The 19875-nt window shown below is 43.3% G+C and overlaps 1 protein-coding gene and 1 long non-coding RNA gene across 2 annotated transcripts in view; one reads left to right on the top strand and one right to left on the bottom strand.

The window, feature by feature from the left end:
• LOC120036367 overlaps positions 1 to 7099 on the bottom strand; it is a 46933-nt gene extending 39834 nt beyond the window's left edge. Inside the window, exon 1 of the long non-coding RNA XR_005474476.1 lies at positions 6897 to 7099. This is a non-coding gene — a long non-coding RNA (uncharacterized LOC120036367). The remainder of the gene's footprint in view (positions 1 to 6896) is intronic.
• Positions 7100 to 18587: 11488 nt separating this feature from the next.
• On the top strand, positions 18588 to 19436 carry LOC120036365 (keratin-associated protein 4-7-like). The gene has a single exon (XM_038982840.1). The coding sequence runs from the start codon at positions 18588 to 18590 to the stop codon at positions 19434 to 19436; it is 849 nt and encodes a 282-aa protein (XP_038838768.1).
• Positions 19437 to 19875: the final 439 nt, after the last annotated feature.

Below are 19875 nucleotides of genomic sequence, written 5' to 3'. Positions count from 1 at the left end.
CCAACAACATATTGATGGACCAGGACCAACAACATATTGATGGACCAGGACAAACAACATATTGATAGACCAGGACCAACAACATATTGATGGACCAGGACCAACAACATATTGATGGACCAGGACCAACAACATATTGATAGACCAGGACCAACAACACCTGGATAGACCAGGACTAATAACATATTGATAGACCAGGACCAACAACATATTGATAGACCAGGACCAACAACATATTGATAGACCAGGACCAACAACACCTGGATAGACCAGGACTAATAACATATTGATGGACCAGGGCAAACAACATATTGATGGACCAGGACCAACAACATAATGATGGACCAGGACAAACAACATATTGATGGACCAGGACAAACAACACCTGGATGGACCAGGACAAACAACATATTGATGGACCAGGACCAACAACATATTGATGGACCAGGACCAACAACACCTGGATGGACCAGGACAAACAACACCTGGATGGACCAGGACCAACAACATATTGATGGACCAGGACCAACAACACCTGGATGGACCAGGACAAACAACACCTGGATAGACCAGGACCAACAACACCTGGATGGACCAGGACAAACAACACCTGGATAGACCAGGACCAACAACATATTGATGGACCAGGACAAACAACACCTGGATAGACCAGGACAAACAACACCTGGATGGACCAGGACCAACAACACCTGGATGGACCAGGACCAACAACACCTGGATAGACCAGGACCAACAACACCTGGATAGACCAGGACCAACAACACCTGGATAGACCAGGACAAACAACATATTGATGGACCAGGACCAACAACATATTGATGGACCAGGACCAACAACACCTGGATAGACCAGGACCAACAACATATTGATAGACCAGGACCAACAACATATTGATAGACCAGGACCAACAACATATTGATAGACCAGGACTAATAACATCATGATTGACCAGGACCAACGACACCTGTGTATGACACATGGTTTAGTTTGGAATCACTGACAACATCTAAAGTGACCTCTCCCTCTCTTCATTCTAACTCTAACCCTAAAGTGACACCTTCTCTTCCTTCTAACGCTAACCCTAGTGACCTCTCCTTCTCTTCCCTCTAACCCTAAAGTGACCTCTCCTTCTCTTCCCTCTAACCCTAAAGTGACATCTCCTTCTCTTCTTTCTAACCCTAACCCTAAAGTGACCTCTCCTTCTCTTCCCTCTAACGCGAACCCTAAAGTGACCTCTCCTTCTCCTCCCTCTAACCCTAAAGTGACATCTCCTTCTCTTCTCTCTAACCCTAAAGTGACATCTCCTTCTCTTCCCTCTAACCCTAAAGTGACATCTCCTTCTCTTCCTTCTAACCCTAGTGACTTCTCCTTCTCCTCCCTCTAACACTATCCCTAGTGACCTCTCCTTCTCTTCCCTCTAACCCTAACCCTAGTGACCTCTCCTTCTCTTCCCTCTAACCCTAAAGTGACCTCTCCTTCTCTTCCCTCTAACCCTAAAGTGACATCTCCTTCTCTTCCTTCTAACCCTAGTGACTTCTCCTTCTCCCTCTAACACTATCTCTAGTGACCTCTCCTTCTCTTCCTCCTAACTCTAACCCTAAAGTGACCTCTCCTTCTCTTCCCTCTAACCCTAAAGTGACCTCTCCTTCTCTTCCCTCTAACCCTAAAGTGACCTCTCCTTCTCTTCCCTCTAACCCTAGTGACCTTTCCTTCTCTTCCCTCTAACCCTAAAGTGACCTCTCCTTCTCTTCCCTCTAACCCTAGCCCTAGTGACCTCTCCTTCTCTTCCTCCTAACTCTAACCCTAAAGTGACCTCTCCTTCTCTTCCCTCTAACCCTAAAGTGACTTCTCCTTCTCTTCCCTCTAACCCTAGTGACCTCTCCTTCTCTTCCCTCTAACCCTAGTGACCTCTCCTTCTCTTCCTTCTAATCAGCTATTCACATGACAAGTGCTGCAACGTGCACAGAGCAGTAGGCTATAAGCGCGAACGTTCCATTAGCGGAAAACACTGTTCTTGAAAGTGAAGGCAAATGCGATTATGCATGTAATGCTTTATTATAAGAGTGCTTTATTATAGGGTGCATATTATAGGGTGCATATTAAAGGTGAACATTTTAAATTCATGTGCAGCCTATGTAGCTGATCATCAAGGACAACAACCACCCGAGCCACCATCTATTGCACCTTGCCGATGCCGCCCGGCCATCGCTCATCCATATACTTATATGTACATATTCCCACTCATCCCTTTACATTGTGTGTATTAGGTAGTTGTTGGGGAATTGTTAGATTACTTGTTAGATTTTCTGCACTGTCGGAACTAGAAGCACAAGCATTTCGCTACACTCGCATTAACATCTGCTAACCATGTGCATGTGACCAATAAAATTTGATTTGATTTGTATGCCTGTTAGGCTCTACACCAGTTATTTATGCTTCATTTTAAAGAGTTATTTGGCCACTTTAGTTGTGATACAAACCTTATTAAAACATGTAAGCCAATGGTCTAGGCTACATGAGGTGTGCCACTATGATTTGAAAAAGTCGCAAAAAAAGGCATGAGCTATTCCTTGCCTTACTGCACAAGCTGGGCATCACTCACAAGTGATAATACACCATTCACTAGTGATAATACATCATTCACAAGTGATACTCCACCATTCACAAGTGATAATACATCATTCACTAGTCATAATACATCATTCACAAGTGATAATACACCATTCACTAGTGATAATGCACCATTCACTAGTGATAATACACCATTCACTAGCGATAATGCACCATTCACAAGTGATAATACACCATTCACTAGCGATAATACACCATTCACTAGTGATAATACACCATTCACTAGTGATAATACACCATTCACTAGTGATAATACATCATTCACAAGTGATAATACATCATTCACAAGTGATAATACACCATTCACTAGTGATAATACACCATTCACTAGTGATAATACACCATTCACTAGTGATAATACACCATTCACTAGTGATAATACACCATTCACTAGTGATAATACAAATGCTCTCATGCATGCCTCAGTGTTACTTGCCTCGAAGCGAGCATAGAAGTTATTTAGCTCGTCTGGTAGGCTCGTGTCACTGGGCAGCCCTGCCACATCCGACGAGCGTCGGAGCCGGGTATAGTACGATTCGATCTTAGTCCTGTATTGACGCTTTGCCTGTTTGATGGTTTGTTGGAGGACATAGCGGGATTTCTTATAAGCTTCCGGGTTAGAGTCCCGCTCCTTGAAAGGGGCAGCTCTACCATTTAGCTTATTGCAGATGTTGCCTGTAATCCATGGCTTCTGGTTGGGGTATGTACGTACAGTCACTGTGGGGACAACGTCATCAATGCACTTATTGATGAAGCCAGTGACTGATGTGGTGAACTCCTCAATTCCATCGGAAGAATCCCAGAACATATTCCAGTCTGTGCTATAAAAACAGTCCTGTATCTTAGCATCTGCGTTATCTGACCACTTTCTTGTTGACCGAGTCACAGGTGCTTCCTGCTTTAGTTTTTGCTTGTAAGCAGGAATCAGGAGGATATAATTATGGTCAGATTTGCCAAATGGAGGGCGAGGGAGAGCTTTGTATGCATCTCTGTCTGTGGAGTAAATGTCTAGAGTTGTTTTCTCTCTGGTTGCACATTTAACATGCTGATAGAAATGAAGTCAAACGAATTTAAGTTTCCCTGCATTAAAGTCCCCAGACACTAGGAGCGCCGCCCCTGGATGAGCGTGGTCTACAGCTTATCATGAGATACTCTACTTCAGGCGAGAAAAACCTTGAGACTTCCTTAGATGTCGTGCACCAGCTGTTGTTTACAAATATACATAGACCGTCACCCCTTGTCTTACCAGAGGCTGCTGATACAGTGTCAAACCCGCCAGCTGTATGAAATGTATGTCATCATTTAGCCACGACTCAGTGAAACATAAGATATTACAGATTTTAATGTCCCGTTGGTAGGTTAATCTTGCTCACAGGTCATCAATTTTATTTTCCTATGATTGCATGTTTGCCAATAGAACGGATGGCATTGGGGGTTTACTCGCTCGCCTACGAATTCTCAGAAGGCAGCCCGACCTCTGCCCCCTTTTTCTCTGTCTTCTCTTCACACAATTGATGGGGATTTGTTCCCGGGAATGCAGTATTTCGTTCACATTGGACTTTTCAGACTCAAAATGTCATAATTATGGCTAAACCCTCCCCATTTCCACAAGTTATCTTCTTAAAATATGATTTTAAACCCAACCCTAACTAATGAAGGTCATGTCTCAGGCATTTGTCCACCAGACCTTCCGTGCATTTGGGCGGAAGAGTCTGGGAACGAGATGAGGTGTAATGTGACTAACATGACATCACTTTAGAGAGTACGCCATGCTTCAGCACAACATGTTGGAGATTTTCTAGTCATCTGATGCTTCTCAGTACTGTTCTGTTTGAAGTAGAAAGAATAATCAATATAAGTTTAAATATTAGACATATGTAAGCAGAATGAAGGCTGAGCCCATGTGAGTGTACAAAGTTGGATCAACATCGAATTTACCATTAGACATTTAAAAAAAAGAACGTAAGCAGAATCCGTGTGGATGAGGCAAGGTAGACCAACACAGACTGGTCTGGGCCATATCTGATCTTGTGAAGGCTACTGGACATGCACATGGGTTAATCATACATAGACAACATCGGCCTGAACTTGTGAAGACCTTTGGACAGGAACATTACATTAGCTAATCAGTGAGGGCCACCAGTAGGAGTGTGCATGTCACCACCAATAGAATCTATGCCCCAATGTCTGAGCCAATAAGAGAATGGAAACTAAGTAAGACAACAAGACTCATAAAGTGGAGTGACGACGTTATGTAAGGATCAGACTGTATAAAAGCCAAGCACTAAGAATGAAGAATCAGTTATTCCATGGAATTGCCAGCTTTGTTACTCTCTGTAATAAAGTCTATTTGAATTCACAAGCTCCAGTATCTGAGAAGTATTTGATTCAATATTTTCCACAACAGTCACCCTTTATAAAGCACATGTTTATATCATATTCTACATAGTGGGTCTCCCGGGTGGCGCAGTGGTCTAGAGCACTGCATCGCAGTGCTAGCTGCGCCACCAGAGTCTCTGGGTTCGCGCCCAGGCTCTGTCGCAGCCGGCCGCGACCGGGAGGTCCGTGGGGCGACGCACAATTGGCTTAGCGTCATCCGGGTTAGGGAGGGTTTGGCCGGTAGGGATATGTGGATATTGTAAAGTGGTAAAGTGGTAAAGTGTGTAAAGTGGATATTGTAAAGTGGTTGTTCCACTGGATATCATAAGGTGAATGCACCAATTTGTAAGTCGCTCTGGATAAGAGCGTCTGCTAAATGACTTAAATGTAAATGTAGTGGGTTATGTCACATTTGATATTGGTGATTATGTCACACACTTATGCCACATTTATGAACCCTTTATAAAGCATGACGTACGGTTTGAGATGCTTTGTAAGATATTTATTTTTATTTATTTAACCTTTATTTAATTAGGAAAGTCAATTAAGAACAAATTCTTATTTACAATGACGGCCTCCCCCGACCAAACCCAAACCCGGACGACGCTGGGGCGATTGTGTGCCGCCCTATGGGACTCCCAATCATGGCCGGTTGTGATACAGCCTGGATTCGAACCAGGGTGTCTGTAGTGATGCCTCAAGCACTGAGATGCAGTGCCTTAGACCGCTGCGTCACTAGGGAGCCCAACCTGGCCCCCATAACTAGTAATGAAAGTATTATGAAGGCCTTATGAAGCCTTTATAAGCTGAACATTCTTTAAAGTGGGACCCTATATTTTTATGGGGGCCAAGTTGCGTTTTTTGTGACACTCCCTTATAACATGTCTGGCGTGTGAGGAGAACAGAAGGTTCCAGAGAGTCTGTTCAGGAATGGGGTCATAACAGCTTACAGCCCAAACGGTTCTAGAGACAAATTCATAGGAAGAAAATAAAATCAACATGTTGGCTTCAGAAACCGCCAGAAGCTTCTGTCTGTTCTCCTTTCCTGTCTGGAAAAGTACCAGGATGTTGTCTCTGCTTTTGGAACTGAATCTGAACGATAGTTTGTAAACTTCACAGGCCGTCATTGTAAATAAGAGTTTGTTTTTAACTGACTTACCTAGTTAAATAAAGGTTAAAAGAATACACAGAAAATGAATGCAATATCGACCATAGTGAAAATTAATATATAAATATTACATGAATATTGAATTTGAAAACTGATTCATTCAATTCAGTTTCAAATCATGAAATACAAGTTAAATTTCTGAATTCAATGACTGAATTTGTGCATTACAAATTCTAAAATATTAAAATCTATATCCTAACACAAACTCAAAATTATGGAATTCAAATAGAATTTCTGTTGGCACTGAAATCGCTCCATACCCTTAGACAGATTTCCTACAATAATCGTTAACCTACGAAAGTGCTGTTATAGTGTTTCCCCAGCATCCCAGCTGGTGAATATATATGTCAGCCATGTAACCAACTAACCTGTGATGTTTTAATATCAGAACTGAATAACAGACTGGTGTCAGAGACAACCAGGCAGGCCCACACCTAATACAGCTCAGACACACACACACTTAAACATACACACGGCACCAGTATATCCCTCTATCTCTCTGACACACACACACACACACACACACACACACACACACACACACACACACACACACACACACACACACACACACACACACACACACACACACACACACACACACACACACACACACACACACACACACACACACACACACACACACCCAGCATGGTGGGATGATGCCATTGTCTCCATCTCTCCACCAGTTCCCTACCTCTGGAGGTGCTGTCTTCTCTCTCTCCCTTTCTTCTCTCTCTCTTTCTGTCTTCCTCTCTTTATCTCCTATCCAATGTGTCTTCAGTGTCTTCTCTGTCTATCTGCTGAGAGTCGTGTTTAGGCTGCTCTGCTGCTCTGTCAGAATGCTGCAGTGATAGAGAAAAACACAAACCTTCTCTCTGTCTCTCCTCCCTCCTTCCTGCTTCTCATTCGCTGCTCTGGAGAGATGACATCACCCCTTTTATTGTGGCCTCTCTCTCTCTCTCTCTTTGTTTTCTCCTGGGTACCTCCCTGCCCCGCCCTCATCTCTCTCTCTCAGACCTGCTCAGAGAACATCGTTCAGATGGTTGTTATATTGTGACAGGTAATGTTGGTGATTTTAGAATGGTAAAGCTGTAGAATGTTAAAGTAGAATGGTAAAGTAGAATGGTAAAGTAGAATGGTAAAGTAGAATGGTAAAGTAGAATGGTAAAGCTGTAGAATGGTGAAGCTGTCTAACATCAGTTATGACCAGGTGGCATTTACCGTCTGGTAGAGCAGAGATCAGCCCAAAAACACATGCTCTCTCTCCGTGTGTGTGTGTGTGTGTGTGTGTGTGTGTGTGTGTGTGTGTGTGTGTGTGTGTGTGTGTGTGTGTGTGTGTGTGTGTGTGTGTGTGTGTGTGTGTGAGCAGATGGGCGGTGTGTGTGTGAGCAGATGGGCGTTGTGTGTGTGCACTGTGTGGTTAGGGTGGTTTGACAGAGAACAGGGCGTGGCTTTGGACCTCTGACCAGTGTGTGTGTGTGTGTGTGTGTGTGTGTGTGTGTGTGTGTGTGTGTGTGTGTGTGTGTGTGTGTGTGTGTGTGTGTGTGTGTGTGTGTGTGTGTGTGTGTGTGTGTGTGTGTGTGTGTGTGTGTGTGTGTGTGTGTGTGTGTGTTTGGATCTTGACACATGACATTTAATCAAATCTGATAAACATCTTATGGGTTAAAAGAATTGTCAAAGATTTTTGTGAGAGATAAAACACACACTCAGAGGGGTGACCGACATGAGACCTAAACACACCAGTTCCCCTCCCCTCTCCTCCTCCTCCTCCTCCTCCCCTCCCCTCCTCCCCTCTCCTCCCCTCCTCTCATCCTCCTCCTCCTCCACTCTCCTCCTCCCCTCTCCTCCTCCTCCTCTCCTCCCCTCCCCTCCTCCCCTCTCATCCTCCTCCTCCTCCTCTCCTGTCCTCCATCCATTTATATTTCTAATTGGTAAATTGCATTTCCTCGAGACAACCATTCCATTACCTCCTTCAGGTTCCATCTCTCCTTCCCTACCATTCTCTCTCCCCTCCTCCTTCCTCCTCCTCTCCTTCAGGTTCCATCTCTCCTTCCCTACCATTCTCTCTCCCCTCCTCCTTCCTCCCTCCTCCTCCTCTCCTTCAGGTTCCATCTCTCCTCTCCTCTCCTCTCCTCTCCTCTCCTCTCCTCTCCTCTCCTCTCCTCTCCTCTCCTCTCCTCTCCTCCTTCAGGTTCCATCTCTCCTTCCCTACCATTCTCTCTCCTCTCCTCTCCTCTCCTCCCCTTCTTCAGGTTCCATCTCTCCTTCCCTACCATTCTCTCTCCTCTCCTCCCCTCCTTCAGGTTCCATCTCTCCTTCCCTACCATTCTCTCTCCTCCCCTCCTTCAGGTTCCATCTCTCCTTCCCTACCATTCTCTCTCCCCTCAGCTCTTTTTCCCTGCACTCAGTGTGCTTTTCTTTAGAGGAATAATTCACTTAACATTTGGAGGGAGGGAGAAAGGGAAGGAGGGGTGGAGGGAGAGTATTTCCTCCTCCTCCATGATTTACGGTGGGAAATACACATGCGGAGATCATCCGTTCACCCACACCGCATCTCACAAAGACACGGCGGTGGGAACCATGAATCTCCAATTTGGACTCATCAGACCAAAGGACAGATTTCCACCGGTCTAATGTCCATTGCATGTTTCATGTTTCTTGGCCCAAGCAAGTCTCTTCTTCTTATTGGTGTCCTTTAGTAGTGGTTTCTTTGCAGCAATTCAGCACAGAAATGCCAACTCATTCTATGGCATAGATCAAATGTCAGCTCCAGATACCCCTCAAAAGCTGCTCTCAGTTCACACAGACACAATATAGTTCTAACAACCCTATTCTGTTGCATAAACAATAATTTCATGCAATAAGAGTATTATAACATAATCTTGTAATTTCACTCACCACACTCTCTCTCGCTCTCTGGCTCTCTCTCTCTCTGTCTGTCACGTGACTAGGGGGGGTTCTAGGTATTATATTTCTATGTTGGTGTGTGTGTATGGTTCCCAATTAGAGGTAGCTGATAATCGTTACCTCTAATTGGGGATCATACTTAGTGTGTTCTATTTCCCACCTGCTATGGGGGATATTGTTTTGTTTAGTGCCTTTGTGCGCTACGTTTTGCACGTTCATTAATCTTTGTTGTTTTGAAATTTCACTGTAATAAATATGTGGAACTCTACTCACGCTGCGCCTGATTATTTAAACGACGGTCGTGACACTGTCTCTCTGTCTTTGTCTCTGTCTCTCTGTCTCTCCATCTCTCTCCCTCTCTGTCTCTCCCTCTCTCTGTCTCTCCATCTCTCTCCCTCTCTGTCTCTCCCTCTCTCTGTCTCTCCATCTCTCTCCCTCTCTGTCTCTCCCTCTCTCTGTCTCTCCATCTCTCTCCCTCTCTGTCTCTCCCTCTCTCTGTCTCTCCATCTCTCTCCCTCTCTGTCTCTCCCTCTCTGTCTCTCCCTCTCTCTGTCTCTCCCTCTCTCTGTCTCTCCCCCTATGTCTCTCCCTCTCTCTGTCTCTCCCTCTCTCTGTCTCTCCCTCTCTGTCTCTCTGTCTCTCTGTCTCTCCATCTCTCTCCCTCTCTGTCTCTCCCTCTCTCTGTCTCTCCATCTCTCTCCCTCTCTGTCTCTCCCTCTCTGTCTCTCCCTCTCTCTGTCTCTCCCTCTCTCTGTCTCTCTGTCTCTCCCTCTCTGTCTCTCCCTCTCTGTCTCTCCCTCTCTCCCTCTCCGTCTCTCTGTCTCTCTGTCTCTCTGTCTCTCTGTCTCTCTGTCTCTCTGTCTCTGTCTCTCTGTCTCTCCCTCTCTGTCTCTCCCTCTCTGTCTCTCCCTCTCTGTCTCTCCCTCTCTGTCTCTAAGGCACACTATCTCATGTCCTTGTTTCTGGCCTTGGCTGGGACATATTACTCCCTCTACACCCACACACAAACTCTCAGACCCTTTCCTCCGATAGCTGATTAAATCAGTTTACGGTAAGAGACTCAGCCTGTCTAGCTGAAATACTGTAGTATAGACCAGGGTACAGCAGAGAACAGGACAGAGAGAGTGGCTAGGGAGAAGAGAAGAAGGGGGAGGGGGGGAGAGAGAAAGTAGTGCAGAGGGAGAGAGAGAGAAAACGTTTAAGGAAGAGTGAAAGGGGTTAACCACTTTATCCAATTAGAAAATAATAAATTCACTCATGCCATAACAGACATTACACTTACTGACACACAAACACACACACTGTACACACACACACACACACACACAACGTACACACACACACATACACAACGTACACACACACACACACACACACACAATGTACACACAAACACTGTACACACACACAACGTACACCCACAAACACACACATACACAACGTACACACACACACAACGTACACACACACACACACAATGTACACACACACACTGTACACACACACACAACGCACACACACACACACTGTACACGCACACACACGACGTACACACACATACACAACGTACACACACACACACACACACACTGTACACACACACACACACACACACACACACCTTGCCTCTCTGTGCTGGTCCTGCATGGTTCCAGTCCTGTTCTCAGTATGTTGACACCTCCCTCTAGAGGATATTGGACGAGTCACACGTCAGATAAATAATACTAATAATGAAATCCAGTACATAGTTTCCTCTCCTCACAAGGAACACATTTACCTTAGGACCCATAAGATCCACCATGATAGAATTTACGCTATTTAGAATTTTGCAAAACACTTTTGATATGGCCGAAGTGCACGGAACTTGATATTTGGCATCTATGGACAAAGGTCTCTCAAGCAATATTTTCCAGATTAGTACCTAAAACAAGATGTCCGCAATTGACCAATAAACATTAACATGGGTGTGGTCTAGCACAAAAATACAGAAAAATCAGTCAAGAATATTCAAATCAAATCAAATTTTATTTGTCACATGCACGTGTTTAGCAGATGTTATTGCAGGTGTTGAGGACTGGCCACCCCTCATAGCCTGGTTCCTCTCTAGGTTTCTTCCTAGGTTTTGGCCTTTCTAGGGAGTTTTTCCTAGCCATCGTGCTTCTACACCTGCATTGCTTGCTGTTTAGGGTTTTAGGCTGGGTTTCTGTACAGCACTTTGAGATATCAGCTGATGTAAGAAGGGCTTTATAAATAAATGTTATTGATTGGTTGATGGAGAAATGATTGTGTTTCTAGCTCCGACAGTGCAGTAATATCTAACAAGTAATATCTAACAATTTCACAACACATACCCAATACACACAAATATAAGTAAAAGAATGGAATTAAGAATATATAAATATATGGATGAGCAATGTCAGAGCGGCATTGACTAAGATACAGTAATGCAAAATATGTAAACATTACTAAAGTGACCAGTGATTTCAAGTTTATGAATATAGGCAGCAGCCTCTAATGTGCTAGTGATGGCTATTTAACTTCTCTGTGCTACGGATCCCTTTAGCGGGATCATTTTCCTAAACTGAATTGCAGGGTGCAAAATATTACTAAAAATATTTATAATCATGCAATCACAAGTGAAATATACCAAAACACAGTTTAGCTTGTTGTTAATCCACCTATCGTGTCAGATTTTGAAAATATGCTTTGCAGCGAAAGCAATCCAAGCTTTTGTGAGTGTATCAATCAATGCTGGAACAGCTAGCCCCAAATTAGCATGGTCACGAAAGTCAGAAAAGCAATAAAATTAATCGCTTACCTTTGATAATCTTCGGATGTTTGCACTCACGAGACTCCCAGTTACACAATAAATTTTATTTTTGTTCGATAAATATTACTTTTATAACAAAAAAACGCCATTTGGGTTGCGCGTTATGTTCAGAAAACCAAAGCCTCGTTCCGTTCGACGAAAACTCCAAAAAGTATCCGTAATGTTTGTAGAAACATGTCAAATGTTTTTTATAATCAATACTCAGGTTGTTTTTAACAAACATAATCGATAATATTTCAACCGGACCGTAACCTATTCAATAAAAGAGAGAAAGAAAATGGAGAGCTCCTCTCGCGCGCAGGAACTAATCAAAGGACACCTGACTACTTTTGAAAAATCTCGCTCATTTTTCAAAATAAAAGCCTGAAACTATGTCTAAAGCCTGGTCACAGCCTGAGGAAGCCATTGGAAAAGGAATCTGGTTGATACCCCTTTAAGTGGAAGAAAAACTGGCAAAGAAACACAGATAAAAAAAATCAAAAAATCACTTCCGGGTTAGATTTCCTCAGGTTTACGCCTGCAGAATCAGTTTTGTTATACTCACAGACAATATTTTGACAGTTTTGGAAAGTTTGGAGTGTTTTCTATCCTAATCTGTAAATGATATGCATATTCTACGATCTGGACCTGAGAAATAGTCCTTTTTACTTTTTGAATGTTACTTTAAAAAGAAACAGTCTGATGGCCTTGAGATAGAAGCTGTTTTTCAGTCTCTCGGTCCCAGCTTTGATGCACCTGTACTGACCAGGCAGTGGCTCGGGTGGTTGTTGTCCTTGATGATTGCGACAGGATGCTCTCAATTGTGGATCTGTAACATTTTGTGAGGGTTTTAGGTGCCACACCAAATGCTTCAGCCTCCTGAGGTTGAAGAGGCCAGTTGCGCCTTCTTCACTGCACTGTCTGTGTGGGTGTACCATTACAGTTTGTCTGTGATGTGTACGCTGAGGAACTTGACGCTTTCCACCTTCTCCATAGCGGTCCCGTTGATGTGGATAGGGGGGTGCTCCCTCTGCTGTTTCCTGAAGTCTCCTTTGTTTTGTTGACATTGAGTGAGAGGTTATTTTCCTGGCACCACACTCCCAGAGCCCTCACCTCTTCCCTGTAGGCTGTCTCGTCATTGTTGGTCATCAAGCCTACTACTGTTGTGTCGCCTCAATTGGTTTGAGGTCAGATGACTGTGGAGGCCAGGTCATCTGATGCAGCACTCTATCACTCTCCTTCTTTGTCAAATAGCTCTTACACAGCCTGGAGATGTGTCGGGTCATTGTCCTGTTAAAAAACAAATGATAGTCCCACTAAGCGCAAACCAGATGGGATGGCGTATATCTGCAGAATGCTGTGGTAGCCATGATGGTTAAGTGTGCCTTGAATTCTAAATAAATCACTGACAGTGTGTTATGAATTTTATGAATAATGACTAAATGATGTATACATTTAACGTAGAATTATAACTAACAGAATTCTACCCTGTCTCTGTATAATGATAAATAATGTTTGTCCATAAGAAAGAGGGACTGTTAGCAGGCAAGGAACTGTGGCAGACAACTTGTGACAACTGTGGAACTGATAACAAGGAAGGAGGTCTCCAAGAGACCTTGGGCTTGTAGTAGATTGTATAACAGGTGGCAGGCAATGTATGCGAAGGAGAGAAAACTTGTGAACTATATTGTCATTGTCTTAGAGGAGGAGGGACAGTTATGACGAAATGAGAGGTATATAAACCAATGTACATGTAAGGATGGGCAGAGCTCTCGTAAATAAACATTCTGACTATTGTAGACTGGCCTCTGTCTGTTTCATTTCAACAAGAACCTTACAAATTCTAGGTAGCAGACCGAGTAGTTTAATTGAAGTTCAGTTTATGAACATTGAGAACATAATTCTCTTAACACAGTGTCACCAGCAAAGAACCCCACACCTCCTCCTCCATGCTTCATGGTGGGACCCACACATGCAGAGATCATCCCTTCACCTCTTCTGCATATCACAAAGACACGGCGGTTGGAACCAAAAATCTCCAATTTGGACTCCAGACCAAAGGACAGATTTCCACCGGTCTAATGTCCATTGCTCATGTTTCTTGGCCCAAGCAAGTCTCTTCTTCTTATCGGTGTCCTTTAGTAGTGGTTTCTTTGCAGCAATTAGACCATGAAGGCCTGATTCACACAGTCTCCTCTGAACAGTTGATGTTGAGATTTGTCTGTTACTTGAACTCTGTGAAGCATTTATTTGGCCTGCAATTTCTGAGGCTGGTAACTCTAATGAACTTATCCTCTGCAGCAGAGGTAACTATGGGTCTTCCATTCCTGTGGCGGTCCTCATGAGAGATAGTTTCATAATTGTGCTTGATGGTTTTTGCAACTGCAATTGAAGAAATTTTTCAAAGTTCTTGAAATTTTCCGTATTGACTGACCTTCATGTCTTAAAGTGATGACGGACTGTCGTTTCTCTTTGCTTATTTGAGCTGTTCTTGCCATAATATGGACTTGGTCTTTTACCAAATAGGGCTATCTTCTGTATACCACCCCTACCTTGTCACAACACAACTGATTGGCTCAAAAGAATTAAGGAAAGAAATTCCACAAATAACTTTTAACAAGTCAAACCTGTTAATTGAAATACATTCCAGGTGACATTCCTCATGAAGCTCAATGCCAAATTCAAATACAGGGTTCAATGCCGGGCTGTATCACAAACGGTCGGAAGTCCGCACAATTGGCCCAGCATTGTTAATGATATAATGGCAGTAGTGGCGGCAGGTAGCCTAGCAGTTAGAGCGTTGGGCCAGTTACCGAAATGTTGCTGGTTCGAATATCTGAGCCGACAAGGTGAAAAATCTGCCAATGTGCCCTTGAGCAAGGCACTAAACCCTAATTTGTTCCAAGTGTGCCGTACTCCTATGACCCTGTACAACAACACATTTCACTGCACCTATCTGGTGTATGTGACAATAAAACATGTTTTTGTATATATATTTTTATGAATAACTGCATTACTGCACCATCTCATGATACAGTGGGGTACATAACTATTTGTACCCTTGATAAAGATGAGCAAAAAAGACTGGATATAATAAATAATATTGTATACTCCAAAAAGTTGGGAAATTCAGAGAAATATTTTGTTTAACGAATAAAATAAAAAATAAAAATTGGTCAAAATTATTGGCACCCCTGTTTTCAGGCTAATGACACTGAATCTTTTTCTTAAAATGTTTTATGTGTTTGGAGGACACATTGGGGGGGATCTTAGACCATTCCTCCATACAGAATATTTCCAGATAATTGATATCCATTCTCTGTGCTTATAGACTGCCATCATGGACTGCCATCTTGAATTCAAACCACAGGTTTTCAATGGGTTTCAAGTCCCGTTGAAAGTCCCAAGTACTTTTCTGCATATGCTTTGAATATTATTTTGAATGTTATTTTTGAAAAATATATATTTTAAAGGAATAGTTTTACCATATTAAAACAAGAGTTCAGCTCACGGTATAGGGTTGACTTTAAAGCTGGGGGACAAATGTAAATGTATCACTATTCACATAAAAAATCTTTAGATATGACTTTCCCAAAGCAACAAAATAGCTAGGCCTTTACAATGATGGTGAAAACGAGGGAAAATCTTGGGGTTAAATGGTTTAAAATTGTTTTAATGAAAACACGCAGCTATTGAAATGTTTAACATGGTTTAGATTAGTTACAGCATAGATGTATTTGAGCCAACTGTTAAATTGAGTGTTATCAAAACATAATGTCTGAAGGACATGAAAGGCACTCTATTCGTGGAACAACTATGTCTAATTAGCAACATGTAGTATTTGCTTTGACTCCCAAGTAATATTTATACTGAATAGTATAATTTTTCTGGACTTCAACAAACCACTAGACTTATTTTACCGAAGGTTTGAGGAACTTTTCTGAATATGCTTCTGCCAAAACCACCACTAATGTGGATGGCATGATAGCACTATTTTCATGTCATCTGACCATAGCACTGCCTGGAATTTGTTAGATAAATGGCACTTGGATTAGAACTGGTGCTATGGTCAGATGACATGAAAATAGAGCTCTTTGGCCATGCACACCAGTGGTGGGTTGGTGTCGAAAAACAGCAGCATGTTTGCTTTCAGTATGTGTTTTGTTTGCACACAGCTGGGTGATCAATTACATCCGATGCAGTAAACAGCATAATATAATTATGGCAAATTAATTGGTAGTTATGTCACATAATATCCCATTTACAATAAAGCAACCATCTCACAAGCATTTCACATCTGTATGTGTAGTTAGAATTCAATAAGAGGGGTTTCTCTCTCATGTAGCTAAGTACACTGGAAGGATATATTAAGAACCACAGTGGCCAAGAGAGAATATTTTTTGGGGCCTACCTGCAAATTCAGTTCATAAACTACAGCTCATCCATAACAGAAAGATTGTGCGCGAGTTGACAAATCATGAGGCAAATCGATCTAAAAAACAGCACTTTGCCCCTCTTTTTAACGCTTTCCGTCGATAATTTTTATTAAACTAAATTAAAAGTGATTGAAAAGTGCTGTGGCAAATGCCGCCTCGCCACACGTTTTCTGGCGGCCCTGTCTATGCTGTAACTAATCTAAACCATGTTAAAAATGCCATTATGCAATAAAATAAGTTATTTGTTTTCTTTGAAAATCCCACTTCTAGGACTATTTTAACTCACTTAACCCCAATATTTCCTCACATTTTCATCAACATTGTAAAGCCATAGTTATGTTGTTGCTTTGATAAAGTACTTTCTAAAGATTTTAATTATTTAATGTGAATAGTGATTCATTTACATTTGTCCCTCAGCTTTAAGGTCAACTCTGTACCGTGAACTGAACTCTTGTTTTAAAATGGTAAAACTAACATTCAACATAATAGTCAAACCATAGTGTAAAACCAGGTGAGCTAGTTCTACTCTTTTGGCCATTTTCTGGTGTTTTGTGGTGGACAACTGAGTGCTTCGAGCATAATACCCATAGATAGACGGGGGAGGCCGTCATTGTAAATAAGAATGTGTTCTTAACTGACTTGCCTAGTTAAATAAAGATTAAAGAAATCTAATGTTATTTGTCACATGCTCCGAAATGCTTATATACAAGCCCTTAACCAACAAAGCAGTTCAAGAAATATTTAAGAAATATTAAGAAAATATATACTAAACAAATTAAAGTAAAAAATATTTAAAAAGAGTCACACAAGAAAATTACATACCAATAATGAGGCTATATACAGGGGGTACCGGTACAGAGTCAATGTGGAGGCTATATACAGGGGGTACCGGTACAGAGTCAATGTGGAGACTATATACAGGGTGTTACGGTACAGAGTCAATGTGGAGGCTATATACAGGGGGTACCGGTACAGAGTCAATGTGGAGGCTATATACAGGGTGTTACGGTACAGAGTCAATGTGGAGGCTATATACAGGATGTTACGGTACAGAGTCAATGTGGAGGCTATATACAGGGTGTTACGGTACAGAGTCAATGTGGAGGCTATATACAGGGGGTACCGGTACAGAGTCAATGTGGAGGCTATATACAGGGTGTACCGGTACAGAGTCAATGTGGAGGCTATATACAGGGTGTTACGGTACAGAGTCAATGTGGAGGCTATATACAGGGTGTTGTGGTACAGAGTCAGTGTGGAGGCTATATACAGGGGGTTGTGGTACAGAGTCAGTGTGGAGGCTATATACAGGGGGCACCGGTACAGAGTCAATGTGGAGGCTATATACAGGGGGTACCGGTACAGAGTCAATGTGGAGGCTATATACAGGGGGTAAAGGTACAGAGTCAATGTGGAGGCTATATACAGGGGGTAAAGGTACAGAGTCAATGTGGAGGCTATATACAGGGTGGTACTGGTACAGAGTTAATGTGGAGACTATATACAGGGGGTACCGGTACAGAGTCAATGTGGAGGCTATATACAGGGGGTACCGGTACAGAGTCAATGTGGAGGCTATATACAGGGTGTACCGGTACAGAGTCAATGTGGAGGCTATCTACAGGGGGTACCGGTACAGAGTCAATGTGGAGGCTATATACAGGGGGTACCGGTACAGAGTCAATGTGGAGGCTATATACAGGGGGTACCGGTACAGAGTCAATGTGGAGGCTATATACAGGGGGTACCGGTACAGAGTCAATGTGGAGGCTATATACAGGGGGTACCGGTACAGAGTCAATGTGGAGGCTATATACAGGGGGTACCGGTACAGAGTCAATGTGGAGGCTATATACAGGGTGTTACGGTACAGAGTCAATGTGGAGGCTATATACAGGGGGTACCGGTACAGAGTCAATGTGGAGGCTATATACAGGGGGTACCGGTACAGAGTCAATGTGGAGGCTATATACAGGGGGTACCGGTACAGAGTCAATGTGCGTGGGTACAGGTTAGTCGAGGTAATTTGTAAAGTGACTATGCATGGATAATAAACAGCGAGTAGCAGCAGTGTAAAAACAAAGGGGGGGGGGGGGGTCAATGTAAATAATTTGGATGACCATTTGATTAATTGTTCATCAATCTTATGGCTTGGGAGAAAGAATACAGTAGACGGCATGTGTTCGAAAGTGATTGATTACCTATTTTATGTGTCACGTGGTTATGCCCATTTATGTACATCCTGTCCCGATGTTCTCACGCTACGTACATCCTGTCCCGATGTTCTCACGCTACGTACATCCTGTCCCGATGTTCTCACGCTACGTACATCCTGTCCCGATGTTGTCACGCTACGTACATCCTGTCCCGATGTTGTCACGCTACGTGCATCCTGTCCCGATGTTGTCACGCTACGTACATCCTGTCCCGATGTTCTCACGCTACGTACATCCTGTCCCGATGTTGTCACGCTACGTACATCCTGTCCCGATGGTGTCACGCTACGTACATCCTGTCCCGATGGTGTCACGCTACGTACATCCTGTCCCGATGGTGTCACGCTACGTACATCCTGTCCCGATGGTGTCACGCTACGTACATCCTGTCCCGATGTTGTCACGCTACGTACATCCTGTCCCGATGTTCTCACGCTACGTACATCCTGTCCCGATGGTGTCACGCTACGTACATCCTGTCCCGATGTTCTCACGCTACGTACATCCTGTCCCGATGGTGTCACGCTACGTACATCCTGTCCCGATGTTCTCACGCTACGTACATCCTGTCCCGATGGTGTCACGCTACGTACATCCTGTCCCGATGTTCTCACGCTACGTACATCCTGTCCCGATGGTGTCACGCTACGTACATCCTGTCCCGATGTTCTCACGCTACGTACATCCTGTCCCGATGGTGTCACGCTACGTACATCCTGTCCGGATGTTCTCACGCTACGTACATCCTGTCCCGATGTTCTCACGCTACGTACATCCTGTCCCGATGTTCTCACGCTACGTACATCCTGTCCCGATGTTCTCACGCTACGTACATCCTGTCCCGATGTTCTCACGCTATCGAGTGAGTGCTTATGTAACCTGATAGTGCAGTTGTTTTGGGTAAAACATGTGTTTGCAATAAAGCTGTCCTGGTAATTGATGTGTAGTGACCTTGTTGAACTGTGGAATGTGTTTGAACATTTGAAAGAGTTGTGAAATGTTGTAGTGAACTTATGGATCTGCTGTTTGGGGAGCCTGTATATGAAACAGTCATTTCTGGGGTAGGAATGCCTCAGTATAAGAGCTGTGAACACTACGAGTGACAAGAAACCTCAAGAGAGATAAACTACATAAAACATGGCTTCTAGACCAATTGTCGGTGTATTGTGTCCTTCGTGTGATGATCACAATGACAAAACCATCGATGCCATTCTTTGTGAGGCCCCTGATTGTTTTAATGGTGTGCTGGACACGACTGACGGACATATGGGGTACATTTTACAACCGGATGATTCAACGGTGAAG

The sequence above is a fragment of the Salvelinus namaycush genome, unplaced genomic scaffold (genome assembly GCF_016432855.1).
Source record: "Salvelinus namaycush isolate Seneca unplaced genomic scaffold, SaNama_1.0 Scaffold1318, whole genome shotgun sequence".
In the NCBI taxonomy this organism is placed as follows: domain Eukaryota; kingdom Metazoa; phylum Chordata; class Actinopteri; order Salmoniformes; family Salmonidae; genus Salvelinus; species Salvelinus namaycush.
This window is presented reverse-complemented; position numbering and strand designations above follow the sequence as displayed.